At 47.3% G+C, this 17,806-nt stretch overlaps 1 protein-coding gene across 1 annotated transcript in view; it reads left to right on the top strand.

The window, feature by feature from the left end:
- The first annotated feature begins 921 nt into the window (after positions 1 to 921).
- The window catches only part of RYR2 (ryanodine receptor 2), a 1,389,277-nt gene continuing 1,372,392 nt past the window's right edge, over positions 922 to 17,806 (top strand). Inside the window, 1 exon segment of the mRNA XM_033937646.1 lies at positions 922 to 1,104. Within this exon segment, the coding sequence (XP_033793537.1) occupies positions 1,063 to 1,104 (42 nt within the window). The 5' untranslated portion in view covers positions 922 to 1,062.

Genomic DNA, 17,806 nt, shown 5'->3' on the forward strand with positions numbered 1-17,806 from the left:
GGTCCAGACAAGGAAACACAGGCAAGAAAAGAACAATACAGGAAAAAATAAGGAACAATGAAGTGTCCAAAAGAGCCAAACGACCCCAAATAGCGAGTCCATCCAGGGGGAGACCAAAGTCCAGCAAAATACAAACAGCGAGCCAATCCATTTCCAGGCTAGACCAACAACTATAGTATTTTTTATTAAGCAACCCAACAGCCCTCAAACAAACCAACAACATCCCACACATGCCAGTCCACACAACAGACATACATCAGGCAGACAACATCCAACACAAGCACTCTATGCAAACAAACCACCCCTACAAGTCCTCCCTCCCCCTCTTGAAGTACAGGTTAGGAAGTGTGGGCGATTAACTCAGGAGTCTCAAAGTCCCTCCTCGAGGGCTGCAATCCAGTTGGGTTTTCAAGATTTCCCCAATTAATATGCATGAGATCTATGTGCATGCACTGCTTTCAATGCATATTCATTGGGGAAATCCTGAAAACCCAACTGGATTGCGGCCCTCAAGGAGGGACTTTGAGATCCCTGGATTAACTGCTCCTGACCGGGGCACTACCTTAGCTCTCCTGTTCTTTCTAGGCCAGGGGGTCTCAAAGACCCTCCTTGAGGGCCGCAATCCAGTCGGGTTTTCAAGATTTCCCCAATGAATATGCATGAGATCTATTTGCATGCACTGCTTTCATTGTATGCTAATAGATCTCACGCATATTCAGTGGGGAAATCCTGAAAACCTGACTGGATTGCGACCCTCGAGGAGGGACTTTGACACTCCTGTTCTAGGCTGTCTGGAAAGGAAGGGTTGGAGCAAGACACGGAGGGCTGTTCTGTGCTGCCTAAGCACCTCCCTTTCTTCCAGTTCCAATCCTGTGTCTGCCTGCTTCAAGTTCAGACAGCCAGAGAAGGGGCGGGCAGGCAGAGGGCAGAGCAGGAGTCTCTCCTGGCACCTCCCTGACTCCCCACGCCTGCTGCATCCCTGGCTCTCTCCTCTGGCTGGGCGAGTCTGAGAACGGCTGAGGTAACGCAGACCCCCCCCTCGATTGGACACCCGCAGGAGCCATGGCCGAAGAGGGCGAGGATGAGAGGCAGTTCCTGCGAACTGTAAGCATTCTCCCCTTTTCACTTTCAGGGGTTTTTTTTTTTTTTTTTTCTCCCCTTCTTTCTTTTCCTGTCGGAATCCGTCGTTTTTCAGCTCTCGTTTGCTCTCTGCACCGGCGGGAGAGGGGGGAGGGGCTGCCTGCCTTGCTAGGTGTCCGCGTGCTGAATAATGTACTTTCGTGATAAAAGGCGACTTCTTGTTTCCAGTGGTATTCTGGAATCGCGACTGGAGTGCTCCGTTCCTTTTGAGTGACTTCATCTCGAAGAGGCTAATTACAGGGGAGCCGCGTGCGGGATCAATTAAAAAAAGAGAACTTAAAGGGGGGAGGGGAGTCAGTATTCACTCTTCCATGCCCTACTCTGTTTTTAGGGGGGGGGGGGGGAAGGTGGCTGACCGCGGCCAGCACCTGCTTGCTATAAAGCGCTGCCGAGGCCAGAATCCTGGGGTCCATTTCCCAAGCAGTGTATTAAAACATTTTTTTGTGTGTGTGTGCGCCTGAATTATCTTCGCATGCCCAGTCCTGCACCACTTTTTGTCATTTGCCTTAAATCAATCTCCCAAGGCTCTCGGCTGCTCCCGAGCGCTCCGATCTGCTTTAAGTTCTGGATGTATCTTAAAAAAAAATATATATATTCCTGGACATTGCAACAAGCTGCCTTCTGATGCTTTGGTGTTTCGTTCCCGTATGCTGGAGCCGCAGCTGACGGGTTTACTGCATAGAAGGGTTTCACTCTGCAGAGTGATAACCAATAGATTTCACACACCGCCCCTCCCCCCTCCCGTCACAATCCCAAGAAAAGATAAACTTTTCCTACTGCTCTAGAGCTCGGTAGTTCATTGTGCATAGGAGAAGGATATAATGGCAGGGGCTATATACAAAGTATGGTTTGGACTTGTATCCATTTTTCTCACGGAAACGTTTAAAAACGTAGATTTAAAAAAAAAAAAAAAAATTCTGGTGAATAGTGAAATTCTAAAACTATTAAAAAGGCAGGGAACATAGGTCTATTTAATAATAATACCTTTAATATTGGACAATCGGAATATATGTTTCGCTCCTGTTAGAAATGCACGACGTTTATAAATTTACTAAGCTTTTTGATATTCATTTAAAAAAAAGAAAATTAGAAAAAAAGCTACTTGTGGTTCGCAAATATTTCTGTGTGACTAACTCTCTGCCCTCATTCGAGAACATCAAGAATATATGGCCTGAGAGGTTTATTCCTATTAGTGAATGTTCGATATTTAAAATTAGCTCGCAAAGGTGCTCGGATGGTATGTCTGTTGGGGGGGGGGGGGGGGAGGGGGAGGGTAATGGCGATTGTACATGTTTAGTAATGTTAAACCCCGACACTTGATAGCAGCCCATTACGTAAAACATCACGTCCGATAGCACTTCTTGCCTCGCATCATTGCTTGAAACCCCCCCCCCCTCTCGGGGCATGATTCAATAAAGAATTCTTCGGTGGGCGCGAGAAATGAGGGAAGAGGTCCTTGAGAATGTTCTCTGGTTAAGAAATAACCCGAGACGAATACTGATCAGCAGTTTGTTGAGCTCGACAAAATATGCCCATACTGGTGAAATGTGCTTTTTAATATTATATAGTTCTGTGAGTCTACGGAATTTCTTACATTATGGAAATTACGTTAATAGTGGTGCAATGTAGGTGACTTCCACGTCTCTGCCTATGGGGGCAAGCTAATCCGAATATTTTTGGTGTCAAAATTCTTCGCTTGCTTAATACTCTACTCGCTTACAAATCCTGCAGCATTGCTTCCTGCCTGGAGATGAGAGGGGGGGGGGGGTGTGAGGCGCCCTACTTGCAAGATTGCTTCTCAGTCCTAAGATCAGTTTCAGATCCACCTGCCTTCCCCTTTTCCTCTTTCTACTGTACTAACCGTAATAGCTATGATTATTTCTTTTTCAAGTCAACCTTTGCTAAAGCAGTCAGATTTTTTTTGGGCGTCTGCATTTTATCCAATTTATCTGCCTCCCACAGGGTTTCAGATGAGTAACATTTTTTTTTTTTTTTTGAAGAATGCTGATGAAATGTCTAGTACATATTTGACCTGTTCTGCAGTTATGAAAGTGATGCTTAACTGCTCAACATGAGAAATCAATTAGTCCTTATGGGATGCAGGGGAACAATGTCAGTTTCACTGGACAAAGCAGTCAAGTTCCCAGCACTTTAATTAGGGTTGCAATAGCCAAGCTGCAACTCTGGACTAGAGCCAGCCTAGCCCTCAGAGCAATATTAGAGTGTTGTATAAGGCAGCCTGATTTAATAAGAATGCATTTTTAGACCTATCTTCATGGGGGTGGGGGTATAAGGAAGAAAGACATAAATAGAGAGGGATTGTAACTATTATTTTGGTGAGCTTTATTTTGTTTTAACTGCACATTGATTCACTTGGTGTGCACTAAGCTAAGGGGCAATTCTAAAAAGTGGATGTCAACAATTAGGTACTAAGTATGCATGTAAATCAGGGGCCCATAAATCCAGTCCTCAAGGTCCATAATCTAGCCTGTTTTTCAGGATTTCCACAATGAATCTATTTGCTTTCACTGCATTGCATGCAGTTCCTCGTGAGAGACTCCTGAGAAAATTAAAGAGTTATGGGATAGTAGCAATGACATTGGGGACAGAATTTGTTCCCATGCCTGTCCCTGCAGATAACCGTGGGAAACTATTCCATGTCATTCTTTCTCAACCGCATGTGGGAAACTATCCCATGTGTCTGTCTCAACCGCAGCCCTTCTACACCAGCATTCTTCAGTGCAAGGCTTGCGGGTCAGTGGCTGTGCCCATTCATACTCTGATTCTTATGTGAGCCAAGTATAGGATAATGAACCCACTGTGACATCAGTGATGAGGTTGGCTCTTAGGCATTGGTGGAATGAGGCATTATGACATCACAATATCTGCTCTGGATACCGGAGACTGTCATTCTTTAGTGTCTGTCTCAGCCTCAGTCCTTCTACATCAGCATTCTTCAATTCAAGGCTTGAGGGTCAGTGGCTGGGCCTATTCATACTCTGATTCTTCCCACTCTCCTTAAAGAATGACACATGGAATGAAACCTTCTTCCCAATATGTGACTACAGCCAAAAAAGCAAACATAAATGCTAGGAATTATTAGAAAAGGGATAGTAAGCAAGACTAAGAATGTTTTAATGCCTCCGTATCGCTCCATGACCTCACCTTGAATATTGCATTCAATTCTGGTTGTCTTATCTCAAAAAAGATATAGCGCAGGGGTGTCCAACCTGCGGCCCAAGGGCCGCATGCAACCCAGTGAAGTATTTTGTGTGGCCCCGGTCGAGGGCGATGCAGTGTTTTCCTTTGCTGCCCCTGGGTGTTTACTGTCTTGCTGGCTCCCTCCTGTGACTTACTGCAGTGTTTGCACGTTTGTGCGATCCCAGAAACATTTTTTTCGGCCAATGCGGCCCAGTGAAGCCACCCCTGATATAGCGGAACTAGAAAAGGTTTAAAGAAGAAAAGGTTCAAAGAAGAGCGACTAGTAAAATGATAAAGGGGATGGAACGCCTCTCATATAAGGAAAAACTAAAGAGGTTAGGGCTCTTCAGCTTGGAAAAGAGACTGCTGAGGGGAGATGATTGAAATCTACAAAATCCTGAGTGGTATAGAAAGGATACAAGTTACAGGGAAACATTTAGTGTTTAGTGGCACAATCCAGCATGTTTGCAACCTATCCTTGAAAACTGGTGAGGTACCAGAGGACTGGAAATTGGCGAATGTCACACCTATCTTCAAGAAGGGATCGAGGGGTGACCCCGGGAACTACAGGCCGGTGAGCCTGACTTCAATTATAGGGAAGATGGTGGAAGCTATGATCAAGGACGACATTTGCGAGCACATCGAGAGGAATGGCCTACTGAGAACAAGCCAGCACGGATTCTGTAAGGGAAGGTCGTGCCTAACGAACCTTCTGTACTTCTTTGAGGGAATAAACAGTCGGGTGGACAATGGGGAACCCATAGACATCATTTACCTCGATTTTCAAAAGGCTTTCGACAAGGTGCCACATGAAAGGCTGCTTAGGAAGCTGTGGAACCACGGGGTGGGAGGGGATGTGCACAGATGGATCAAGCACTGGTTGTCGGGTAGACTGCAGAGGGTCGGAGTGAAGGGCCAATATTCTGACTGGCGGGGAGTCACAAGCGGTGTGCCACAGGGATCGGTGCTGGGGCCGTTACTCTTCAACATATTTATCAATGACCTGGAAAAGGAGGCAAAGTGGGAGGTTATAAAATTTGCAGACGATACCAAACTGTGCGGCAGAGTTAGGTCCAGGGAGGAGTGTGAGGACCTGCAAAGGGACCTGGACAAGCTGGAAGACTGGGCAAACAAATGGCAAATGCGCTTTAACGTGGAAAAATGCAAGGTCATGCAAATAGGGAAAAAGAACCCGTTGTTCAACTACAAATTGGGGGGGGGGGGCATTGTTGGGAGACAGCAGACTTGAGAGAGACTTGGGTGTGCTGGTGGATGCATCACTGAAGCCATCTGCACAGTGCGCAGCAGCCTCGAAAAAAGCCAACAGGATGCTGGGCATCGTAAAGAGGGGCATAACAACCAGGACGCGGGAAGTCATCATGCCATTGTATCGAGCGATGGTGCGTCCACATCTGGAATACTGCGTTCAGTATTGGTCGCCGCACCTCAAGAAGGACATGGTGGTACTTGAGAGAGTCCAAAGGAGAGCAACGAAACTGGTAAAAGGGCTGGAACACTGCCCATACGCCGAGAGGTTGGATAGGCTGGGGCTCTTCTCTGGAAAAAAGGAGGCTCAGGGGAGATATGATAGAGACCTTCAAGATCCTGAGGGGCATAGAGAGGGTGGATAGGGACAGATTCTTCAGACTGAAGGGGACAACAAGTACGAGGGGGCATTCGGAGAAACTGAAGGGAGATAGGTTCAAAACAAATGCAAGGAAGTTTTTTTTCACCCAAAGGGTCGTGGACACTTGGAATGCGCTACCGGAGGAAGTGATCAGGCAGAGTACGGTACAGGGATTCAAACAGGGATTGGACGGATTCCTGAGGGATAAAGGGATCGTGGGATACTGAGGGAGGAGCTGGGATGTAACATAAGTATAGAAAGCTAACCAGGTAATAAGTATAGAAACCCAACCAGGTCTTGCATGTGCAAGACCGGAGGGTTAGGACTTCGATGGGAAGATAGGACTTCAATGAGAAACCAAGGTGGCAAGGGAGCCCCTTCTAGTAATTCAGACAAGTCGTGACCTGTTTGGGCCGCTGCGGGAGCAGACTGCCGGGCAGGATGGACCTATGGTCTGACCCGGCGGAGGCACTGCTTATGTTCTTATGTTCTTATTTTTAAAACCAATAGGAGGAAATATTTTTTTCACTCGGAGAATAGCTAAACTCTGGAAAGCATTGCCAGAGGATATAGTGAGAGCAGTTAACGTAGCTAGTTTTAAAAAAATGATTTGGACAAGTTCCTGAAGAGACGTCCATAGTCTGCTATTGAGACAGACATGGGGGAAGCCACTGCTTGCCCTGGATCGGTAGCATGGAATGTTGCTACTATTTGGGTTTTGGCCAGGCACTAATGACCTGGATTGGCTATAGGGCTTGATGGACCACTGGTCTGATCCTATAAGCCTATTCTTATGTTCTTAAATGCCAAAATTCCTACTACAAACTATTCTATAAAAAGGCATTCAAATGCAATGGCACATAGTTTGAAGGAGGGCATACATGGGGCGGAGTCTGGACAAGGCATAAGCAGGGCTTACAGTATTTATTTTTAAAACTTAAAATCTAGAATACTATTATTTATGTGCATATTTTAACGTTTCAGGTTTATTAAAATTTGATGCACCAACCTTGAGCAGGGTCTTTCAAGAGCGATTCACATAGTTTAAAATCATATTAAATAGATAGTTGAGAGGACAAAGTAAAGTTAAAAAGGAGCTACATTATCGGGTAGCACAGCAGAGAGGAAAGTTATAAAAAAGTAAGATTTATAGTTTTGTTCCCTGTGCTGCAGAGAACACAGACCCTGCTACTGAAACATTCCCTAATTTCCTTATGAGCAGACTGCATCATGAAATAAAAAGGTTTTTAAATCAGCATGGACGTTTTTGTATGATCTCTCTGATATGAGGGGAAAAGGAAGTGCATCCCAAAGGGCGAGGCCAATGGTTTATTTATTTATTAAAACTTTTGCTATATCGCAATTCCAGAAAGGGTCAGATCGATGTACAATCTAAACCCCCTTTTATGAAGCTGCATTAGGGTTTTTTTATCACCCGCCACAGAGGTAAAAGCTCCGATGCAAGCTTTTACCGCCATGGCCTGTGATAAAAACCCCTAACGTGACTTCAATAAAGGGGGGGGGGAGGGCGAGGATTAAAGAAGAGGAAGAAAGGAACTCTAAATATATTCACTAAAGAAAAGGCCATTCAAACAAGCTAAACATGCACCCACCCACAACCCCCCCCCCCCTTTATTCTACTCCCTCTGCAAGATACCCATGAAAAGCAATCAAACTAGTCGGGGAAAAGCTTATTCAAAAAAGAAAGTTTTGAGAGCTTTTCTAAAACTAGGATGTGTCAAAAGGCCCCTAATTGAATGAGGGACATCATTCCAGAGCTTGAGGGCTAAGAAAAAAAAATGTTGAGTGTCTGGTTGATTCATAATATGCCTTGGAAGGTGGCGGAAGCATTAGTCGGTTCACATCTATTGAATGGAGGTATCTGGCTGGAGTATAGGCAGAAGGCTTTAGAACAAGTTGAATCGAAACAGAAATGGTGGAAAGAAGGGATGACCAAAGTGTTTGATTGAGAGTAGAGTTCTAGCAGCATTAAGGGAATGAAATGCCATGAAAGGTATAATGGTATGCCAGAATTAGGTACTTTGTGAGCTAGCATTTAAGGTTATTTTGACTTCTGCAACCAGGCTTTCTTAAGGACAAGTTAATAGTACTAAATTGTGGCAGAGTACAGTAAAACCTTGCATTGCAAGTAACTTGGTTTGCAAGTGTTTTGCAAGACAAGCAAAACATTTTATTAAATTTTAACTTGATATACAAGCAATGTCTTGCAATTCAAGTATATACAGTATACACACATCACATCATCACAACGGAGCCAATGGCTCTTCTCTCTCTGACATTTCAAGAGTATAGTGACTGTTCTAAGCAAGCAAAGTCATGTAATACGACTACATACAGTATATACGCGTCACATCATCACAACTGAGCAGATGGTTCTTCTCTGTCTGACGCTGCAGGATTGTAGTGACTGTTCTAAATGAGTGAGGACTTGCAATACAAGTGCATATAGTATTTTGTATTAAAGTTTTTGGGTTGTGGAACGAATCGTCTTGAGTTTCCATTATTTCCTATGGGGAAATTCGCTTTGATATACTAGTGCATTGTATTACAAGCATGCTCGCAAACCAAGGGTTTACTGTACTTCGCTCTTTGCAGCAAAGTTTGTTGGATCTTCCTTACATACAGTGTGATTGACATCAACAAGCACTGGTTACTCTGCATTTTGAAAAGTTCTGAAAAGTGGTTGTTCTCTTCTGCCTTTTCATAATGTTAGCCCTCTTTTATGTTGGGCTTGTACTGCGGAATATGTTGCCTGCGGAATATGTTGCCTGTTTGGAATGGAATACGCTGCTTATGGAATACGCTGCTTGTCAATGTCATCGGCTTGTTTGGTCATTCTGCATTTTGATAAGTATTGATAATGATTCATAGTTTCATAGTTTATTAAAATTTGATTAAACGCAAATCATAAAATTTGAAGCGTTGTACAGTTAAATAAAACATTTTTTAAAAAGGAAGACAAACTCCGGGTTACTGACAAGATGACTGACCTATTCATACTAGACATAAGGAGGATTGGAAAACAAGAGGAGAGTGGGGAGGAACTACAATCTTGTAAGGAAAGAAGACAATAAAGGGAAAAGACACAAAGGGAGGGGAGGGAAAATTAGAATGAAATCATGTAGAAACAAGAAAATTACTCATATGCATCCTTAAAAAGGAAGCAATTTAGACTACCCTTAAATTTATCAAAATTATGTTCTGCACTGATGGAAAATGGAAGAGAGTTCCAAATCATGGGTGCTGTGACAGAGAAAATGGAAGCACGATGAGTGCTGATAATTTTTAGCGAGGGGAAGTGGAGAGTTTGTTGAGAAGTGGATCTTAAAGCCCTTGGAGGATCATATTGAATCAAAAGACGGTCTATAAAAGCGGGTTCATTAGTTTTTTGTGTTTTAAATGTTAAGAGGGCAGTTTTATATGTGATCCGGTGAGGTATACCGTAGATAGCCGGTGTGCTTTTTTTCAGTAGAAGAGTGACATGCTCATATTTTTTTTTAATTTGTAATGTTTTTTTATGGCAGAGTTTTTGATCAATTGAAGGGATCTGATATCTTTTTGACTTAGTCCTTTATAAAGTGAGTTGCAATAATCGATTTTTGAGATAACTAAAGAATGGATATTAAGTGATTGGGAATCAAGGACAGAAGCTAATGAACGTATCATTCTCAGTTTGCAAAAACAGTTTTTAACAAGGGCACTAATTTGTGGGCGATAGGTAAACTTGTTATCAATGATGACACCTAAGATTTTGATTGAGGAGAGTAATTCAATCAGTGTTTTCGATAGACAAAGGGGCAAGAAGATGAAGATTATCCTTCCATGGAAAGAAGACACAGTTTGTTTGGTATCTTAGCTTTTTCATAATACTTATGCAGAGGCTCTTTTTAGGATCTATGTCATTTTTATATTGTTTAATGGTTGTAAAACTTAATTGTAAGTTATTTAAATAATTTTAGTGTAAACTGCTCTTAAACTTGTTGTAATGGGTAGTACATAAAGTCAATAAATCAAATCAAACAATGGTAAGAATTTTATAGGCAATTCAGTGAGTAATATGAAGCCAATGTTCATCATAAAGACATTTTACTGTGATATTTCTTGAGCCAAAATAGTCATTTTATTGCTTTATTTGTACTACTTGAAGATGTCGTCTAGTTTCAGTCATTTTAATTCCATATCAAAGGCTATTACAATAGTTGAAGTTGGAAATAATTAAAGAATGAATGAAAATCCAAAGGACCTGTCCAGTAAATAGTTGACATAACATAGCATAAAACTTTATTTCGATCCCATATTACCTTTCAGTACAATGCAGTTCAATGCAGGTAACATCGCAAACAGAACTGTATATATACGTACAGTGAATTATAATAAGTTACAAAGCCAGACATACCCCCCTCCCCTTTTACAAAACCGTAGCATTGGAGCTGTTACCGCTTCAGCCAGTGCTAAAAACCATGCTATGGTTTTGCAAAAGGGGAGTTACCGTATTTTCGCGGATATAACGCGCGCGTTATACGTGATTTTACGTACCGCGCATACCCCTCGCGCGTTATATGCCTGAGCGCGGTATACAAAAGTTTTTAAACATAGTTCCCACCCCGCCCGATGCCCGATTCACCCCCCCAGCAGGACCGCTCGCACCCCCACCCCGAACGACCGCTCGCACGCGCTCCCACCCGCACCCGCATCCACGATCGGAGCAAGAGGGAGCCCAAGCCCTCTTGCCCGGCCGACTCCCCGACGTCCGATACATCCCCCCCCCGGCAGGACCACTCGCACCCTCACCCCGAAGGACCGCCGACTCCCCAACAATATCGGGCCAGGAGGGAGCCCAAACCCTCCTGGCCACGGCGACCCCCTAACCCCACCCCGCACTACATTACGGGCAGGAGGGATCCCAGGCCCTCCTGCCCTCGACGCAAACCCCCCTCCCTCCAACGACCGCCCCCCCCCAAGAACCTCCGCCCGTCCCCCAGCCGACCCGCGACCCCCCTGGCCGACCCCCACGACACCCCCACCCGCCTTCCCCGTACCTTTGTGTAGTTGGGCCAGAAGGGAGCCCAAACCCTCCTGGCCACGGCGACCCCCTAACCCCACCCCGCACTACATTACGGGCAGGAGGGATCCCAGGCCCTCCTGCCCTCGACGCAAACCCCCCTCCCCCACAGCCGACCCGCGACCCCCCTGGCCGACCCCCACGACCCCCCCACCCCCCTTCCCCGTACCTTTGGAAGTTGGCCGGACAGACGGGAGCCAAACCCGCCTGTCTGGCAGGCAGCCAACGAAGGAATGAGGCCGGATTGGCCCATCCGTCCTAAAGCTCCGCCTACTGGTGGGGCCTAAGGCGCGTGGGCCAATCAGAATAGGCCCTGGAGCCTTAGGTCCCACCTGGGGGCGCGGCCTGAGACACATGGTCGGGTTTGGCCCATGTGCCTCAGGCCGCGCCCCCAGGTGGGACCTAAGGCTCCAGGGCCTATTCTGATTGGCCCACGCGCCTTAGGCCCCACCAGTAGGCGGAGCTTTAGGACGGATGGGCCAATCCGGCCTCATTCCTTCGTTGGCTGCCTGCCGGACAGGCGGGTTTGGCTCCCGTCTGTCCGGCCAACTTCCAAAGGTACGGGGAAGGGGGGTGGGGGGGTCGTGGGGGTCGGCCAGGGGGGTCGCGGGTCGGCTGGGGGGGAGGGGGGTTTGCATCGAGGGCAGGAGGGCCTGGGATCCCTCCTGCCCGTAATGTAGTGCGGGGTGGGGTTAGGGGGTCGCCGTGGCCAGGAGGGTTTGGGCTCCCTTCTGGCCCAACTACACAAAGGTACGGGGAAGGCGGGTGGGGGTGTCGTGGGGGTCGGCCAGGGGGGTCGCGGGTCGGCTGGGGGACGGGCGGAGGTTCTTGGGGGGGGGCGGTCGTTGGGGGAGGGGGTTTGCGTCGAGGGCAGGAGGGCCTGGGATCCCTCCTGCCCGTAATGTAGTGCGGGGTGGGGTTAGGGGGTCGCCGTGGCCAGGAGGGTTTGGGCTCCCTCCTGGCCCGATATTGTTGGGGAGTCGGCGGTCCTTCGGGGTGAGGGTGCGAGTGGTCCTGCCGGGGGGGGGGGGATGTATCGGACGTCGGGGGGGGCATCAGGCTTTCAGGATGGGGACAGACCTTCAAGGGGGGACAGGACTTCAAGGGAGGACAGTGCACGGAAGTCAGGGGGGTGAACGGAGAGTCGGGACAGCGCACGGAAAGTCAGGGCGGGCGAAAGGAGAGTCGGGCAGCATGCGCGTTATATGCCTGAGCGCGGTATAGAAAAGTTTTTGTACATATCATCGTGATTTCTGCGCGCTATACCCCTGTGCGCGTTTTACAATGGTGCGCGTTATATCCGCGAAAATACGGTAGTTATTAAGAACAATATAATCTAATATAATAAAACGGTAAGCCGCGCATGCACACTTCCTATGCGTGCGTCCATTTTCCTTGAGCTGCAGCACACATAGGAAGTGCGCATGCGCGGTTTACGGTCTGGCCTCACAAGGCAAGACAAGTTGATGTCGGCCGCGGTGGCTGCTGGCCGCCCGAAGCTCTCTCTCTCTCTTCCTCACCCCCCCAGGTGGATGTTGACCGCGGTGGCCCGAGGCGGATGTCAGCCGCGGCGGCTGCTGATGTCATCGGCTGTCGTCGGCTGCAGGCCGTTAACATAAGTAGGCCATAGAATTCAGCAGGAAGGTATGGGGGGAGGAAAATACTGCACAGGGAAGTGGGGTGGGAGGGAAATGCTGCAACACACGGAAAAGGAGGGGCAGAAAAGGGGTTGATGGATAGGGGAACAGGTGCTGATTAACAGGGAGGGGGCAGAAAAATGAAGACAAGGGGAACAGGAAGGAGGTGATGATGGACAGGGGGAGGTAAAACAAAGGGAGAAGGGCTTCTGTTGGATAAGGTGAGCAGTGATGGGGTGGTGGAGGACACAGGGGAGGTAAAAGGAAGGGAGAATGGACAGGGGGAGCAGGCAAGGGGTGGTAGTGGACAGCCAAGGAAAAAAAACCCAAGAAAACAGATAGAAATACAGAAAGCGGCTAAGGAGAGAGAGAAAAAAATAAAGACAAACACACACACATATATTCTAGCACCCGTTAATGTAACGGGCTATAAGACTAATAATAGCTTTATTTATATCCCGTCATACCTTTCAGTTCAAGACAGTTTATAACAAGAGAGGCTGCAGGAGGAATTCAGCGAAGTTACATCAAGAGCATGAAGTAGGAGTAAACAAATGGGCGTGTAACATAATTATATATATCAGAAGGCAGAAGCATGCAAGTAGACGTAGAGGAAATCGTTTGAGGAAGTTTAAATGAATTTATCAAATAAATGGGTTTTCAGTGATCTTGTGAATGATTGGAATGACGATGAGTTAAGGAGTAAGTCACTTAGGGCTCCTTTTACGAAGGTGCGCTAGCGGTTTTAGCGCGCGCTTAGTGCATGCTACAATGCCGTGCTCGCTAGATGCTAACGCTTCCATAGAGCTGGCATTGGTATTTTTCATTTAGCGTGGGGCTAGCGCGTGTGGCATTGTAGCGCACGCTAAAAACACTAGCGCAGCTTAGTAAAAGGAGACTTTAGACTATTGTTCCACCTTCCTGCTTGGAAGGAAAGTGTCTTGTCGAGGAATCTTTTGAATTGGCATCCTTTGGGATTCGGAAAGGCGAATAATAGTGTTCTGCGTGAGAGGTGGAGTTTGTTTTGGAGAAGAAAGTGTTTCAGAAGGTAGCTGGGTGCAGTACAGAATAGTGTTTTGAAACATAGACAACCGAATTTGAAAATTATTCTGGCCTCTACTGGTAGCCAGGGCAGTTTTTTGAAATATGGAGTGATGTGGTCAGATTTTTTTAGGTCAAAAATAATATCAATATCATTATTCTAAAATCTTCCTAAACAGGTAAGTTTTTTTTCAAATGATTCCTAAAATGTAGAAAAGATTTAAATAAATGTACACTTCTCCCTCCGTATCCACGGTTTCTGTATCTGCGGATTCGCTTATTTGCGATTTTATCAGAAGCAGACTCCGCCCCCCAAATTACATCATCATTATAGTTCTTTTTTCCTTTTACTGTACTGATAAAAAATTGGTTCGCTTACCATTCATTCTGAAAATTGCTGCTACCAGCTTTCTCCCACAAATTCACTGCTTCCATGTTTCTCAGTGTGCACTTGAAAAACGCTGCTTCCCAGCATGCCTGCCCAGAAATCGATGTAGAAAAGCTATTCTCGGTTCCAATAATAAAAACGGAAGGCTTTTTCTAAAAACCGCAAATAACATTAAAAAAATTATTTGCGGTTTTTCCGTATTTGTGCCTATGGTCCGTCCCCATCCCCCGCGAATACAGAGGGAGAAGTGTATTTGCTTCAAATCAATCTTCAGTATGTCCCCAGGTTACCTTGTTTCCCATTTCTCTTTAAATCACTCCAATAAGCCCACATGTAGAGTCCAGTTATTCAAATATCCTACTGTCAAATCGTGTCATTTGAAGAGATTTCTCGAGAGAACTCTCTTTCCAGGCAGCCAAAATGAACATCTGGTTTGGCAAAATCATGCCAGGAGTCTCATCCTATTATTTTTTTTAGAAAACTATTAAAGACACAATTATTTGACAAATTTGTAACCCAAGCTTCTTAATCGCTTTTTAAATATAACATGTATTGTATACATTCTAGAAATTGATGTATCTTTTTGAACTGTATATTCGCTGGATGTTCAGTCTTATCTGCTGTGAACTCCTAGAATCATTCGTATATAAGAATAAATTATTATTATTATATCATAGCTACCAGTTTCTAGATCATTCCTCAAGCTTTACTAGATCCTCCCTCAAGTTATTCATACTTTCCGGGGTGTCAGAAGTATTCTGTCAAATGATGATTACAGGAGTCAGTAGTTAGGTTTAATTTGTGTTGTATTTTTATCTAGTCAGTGGCACTTTATACCTTCAGGCAGTTAGATTTGTTTTAAAATTCTATTTTGTTATATAAAGCAAGACCTGAAGCAGTAGGCTGCTGATCTGTTAGACCTGCTAAGTGAACTGTTATAGTTGTCCCAATTCTTTTACTCATAGACATACAAGGGGGGGTGCTGAAAAGTTCTCAGCTTTTAGGAGTTTACATAATTTCAAATAGCAAGGGGTCCTTCTTAATTCTCCTGGGAGAGAATTCCAGCATTGAATAGATTGAAAAACAAAGCCTGCTGAATAAATAGATTTAAATATTATACCCTTAAACAAAGGATAATGTAAGGCATTTACATTTTTTTTAATCTAAGAGAGTGATTAATTGGCTTGGGGCTCCTTTTACTAAATGGCGCTAGAGGCTTTTAACATGGGCTAGCGAGGTAAATACTCAGATGCTCATAGAATTTTTATGAACATCAGAGCATTTACCTCGCTGGCCCACATAAAAAACCTCTAGCGACATTTAGTAAAACCTAGCTTTTGTTAGTATAAGACTAGTATTCCGGGGATGACTACTACTACTACTATTTATCACTTCTATAGTGCTGAAGGGCATCAACCATATACCGTATTTTCGCGGATATAACGCGCACCATTGTAAAACGCGCACAGGGGTATAGCGCGCAGAAATCACGATGATATGTACAAAAACTTTTCTATACCGCGCTCAGGCATATAACGCGCATGCTGCCCGACTCTCCTTTCGCCCGCCCTGACTTTCCGTGCACTGTCCCGACTCTCCGTTCACCCCCCTGACTTCCGTGCACTGTCCTCCCTTGAAGTCCTGTCCCCCCTTGAAGGTCTGTCCCCATCCTGAAAGCCTGATGCCCCCCCCGACGTCCGATACATCCCCCCCCCCCGGCAGGACCACTCGCACCCTCACCCCGAAGGACCGCCGACTCCCCAACAATATCGGGCCAGGAGGGAGCCCAAACCCTCCTGGCCACGGCGACCCCCTAACCCCACCCCGCACTACATTACGGGCAGGAGGGATCCCAGGCCCTCCTGCCCTCGACGCAAACCCCCTCCCCCAACGACCGCCCCCCCCAAGAACCTCCGCCCGTCCCCCAGCCGACCCGCGACCCCCCTGGCCGACCCCCACGACACCCCCACCCGCCTTCCCCGTACCTTTGTGTAGTTGGGCCAGAAGGGAGCCCAAACCCTCCTGGCCACGGCGACCCCCTAACCCCACCCCGCACTACATTACGGGCAGGAGGGATCCCAGGCCCTCCTGCCCTCGACGCAAACCCCCCTCCCCCCCAGCCGACCCGCGACCCCCCTGGCCGACCCCCACGACCCCCCCACCCCCCTTCCCCGTACCTTTGGAAGTTGGCCGGACAGACGGGAGCCAAACCCGCCTGTCCGGCAGGCAGCCAACGAAGGAATGAGGCCGGATTGGCCCATCCGTCCTAAAGCTCCGCCTACTGGTGGGGCCTAAGGCGCGTGGGCCAATCAGAATAGGCCCTGGAGCCTTAGGTCCCACCTGGGGGCGCGGCCTGAGGCACATGGGCCATACCCGACCATGTGTCTCAGGCCGCGCCCCCAGGTGGGACCTAAGGCTCCAGGGCCTATTCTGATTGGCCCACGCGCCTTAGGCCCCACCAGTAGGCGGAGCTTTAGGATGGATGGGCCAATCCGGCCTCATTCCTTCGTTGGCTGGCTGCCGGACAGGCGGGTTTGGCTCCCGTCTGTCCGGCCAACTTCCAAAGGTACGGGGAAGGGGGGTGGGGGGGTCGTGGGGGTCGGCCAGGGGGGTCGCGGGTCGGCTGGGGGGGGGGGGGGTTTGCGTCGAGGGCAGGAGGGCCTGGGATCCCTCCTGCCCGTAATGTAGTGCGGGGGGGGGTTAGGGGGTCGCCGTGGCCAGGAGGGTTTGGGCTCCCTTCTGGCCCAACTACACAAAGGTACGGGGAAGGCGGGTGGGGGTGTCGTGGGGGTCGGCCAGGGGGGTCGCGGGTCGGCTGGGGGACGGGCGGAGGTTCTTGGGGGGGGGGGCGGTCGTTGGAGGGAGGGGGGTTTGCGTCGAGGGCAGGAGGGCCGGGGAGCCCTCCTGCCCGTAATGTAGTGCGGGGTGGGGTTAGGGGGTCGCCGTGGCCAGGAGGGTTTGGGCTCCCTCCTGGCCCGATATTGTTGGGGAGTCGGCGGTCCTTCGGGGTGAGGGTGCGAGTGGTCCTGCCGGGGGGGGGATGTATCGGACGTCGGGGAGTCGGCCGGGCAAGAGGGCTTGGGCTCCCTCTTGCTCCGATCGTGGATGCGGGTGCGGGTGGGAGCGCGTGCGAGCGGTCGTTCGGGGTGGGGGTGCGAGCGGTCCTGCTGGGGGGGTGAATCGGGCGTCGGGCGGGGTGGGAACTATGTTAAAAAACTTTTGTATACCGCGCTCAGGCATATAACGCACGAGGGGTATGCGCGGTACGTAAAATCACGTATAACGCGCGCGTTATATCCGCGAAAATACGGTAATATCTTGGGAACCACAGTGCATAATTTAAATTGACAATGTGCTTGTGAAGTCTTCACAACAATGGAGTATCTTTTTTTTTTTTTTAACCATAAATCAACTTTGCTGCAGTATTCTGTATAACTTGTAAATGTCATAAAGATGTCTTAGAACAGCCAATATATAATGAATGAAAGACTACTAAGGTAAATAATGAATACATACTGGTCTTGGCACTGATATGTTTTCCATTATGTTTGATTTACTTTTCTATTATGTTTGATTTACATAATCATTAGACCAGGAAAAACTTGTAAATTTTGTACAGTTGCATTTTAAAAGATTTATTGAAAATAGATACCCACTTGCATTTAGAATGAACTTCCATGATGCCTTCT

This window comes from Geotrypetes seraphini, chromosome 3 (genome assembly GCF_902459505.1).
Source record: "Geotrypetes seraphini chromosome 3, aGeoSer1.1, whole genome shotgun sequence".
NCBI classification, from domain to species: Eukaryota; Metazoa; Chordata; class Amphibia; order Gymnophiona; family Dermophiidae; genus Geotrypetes; species Geotrypetes seraphini.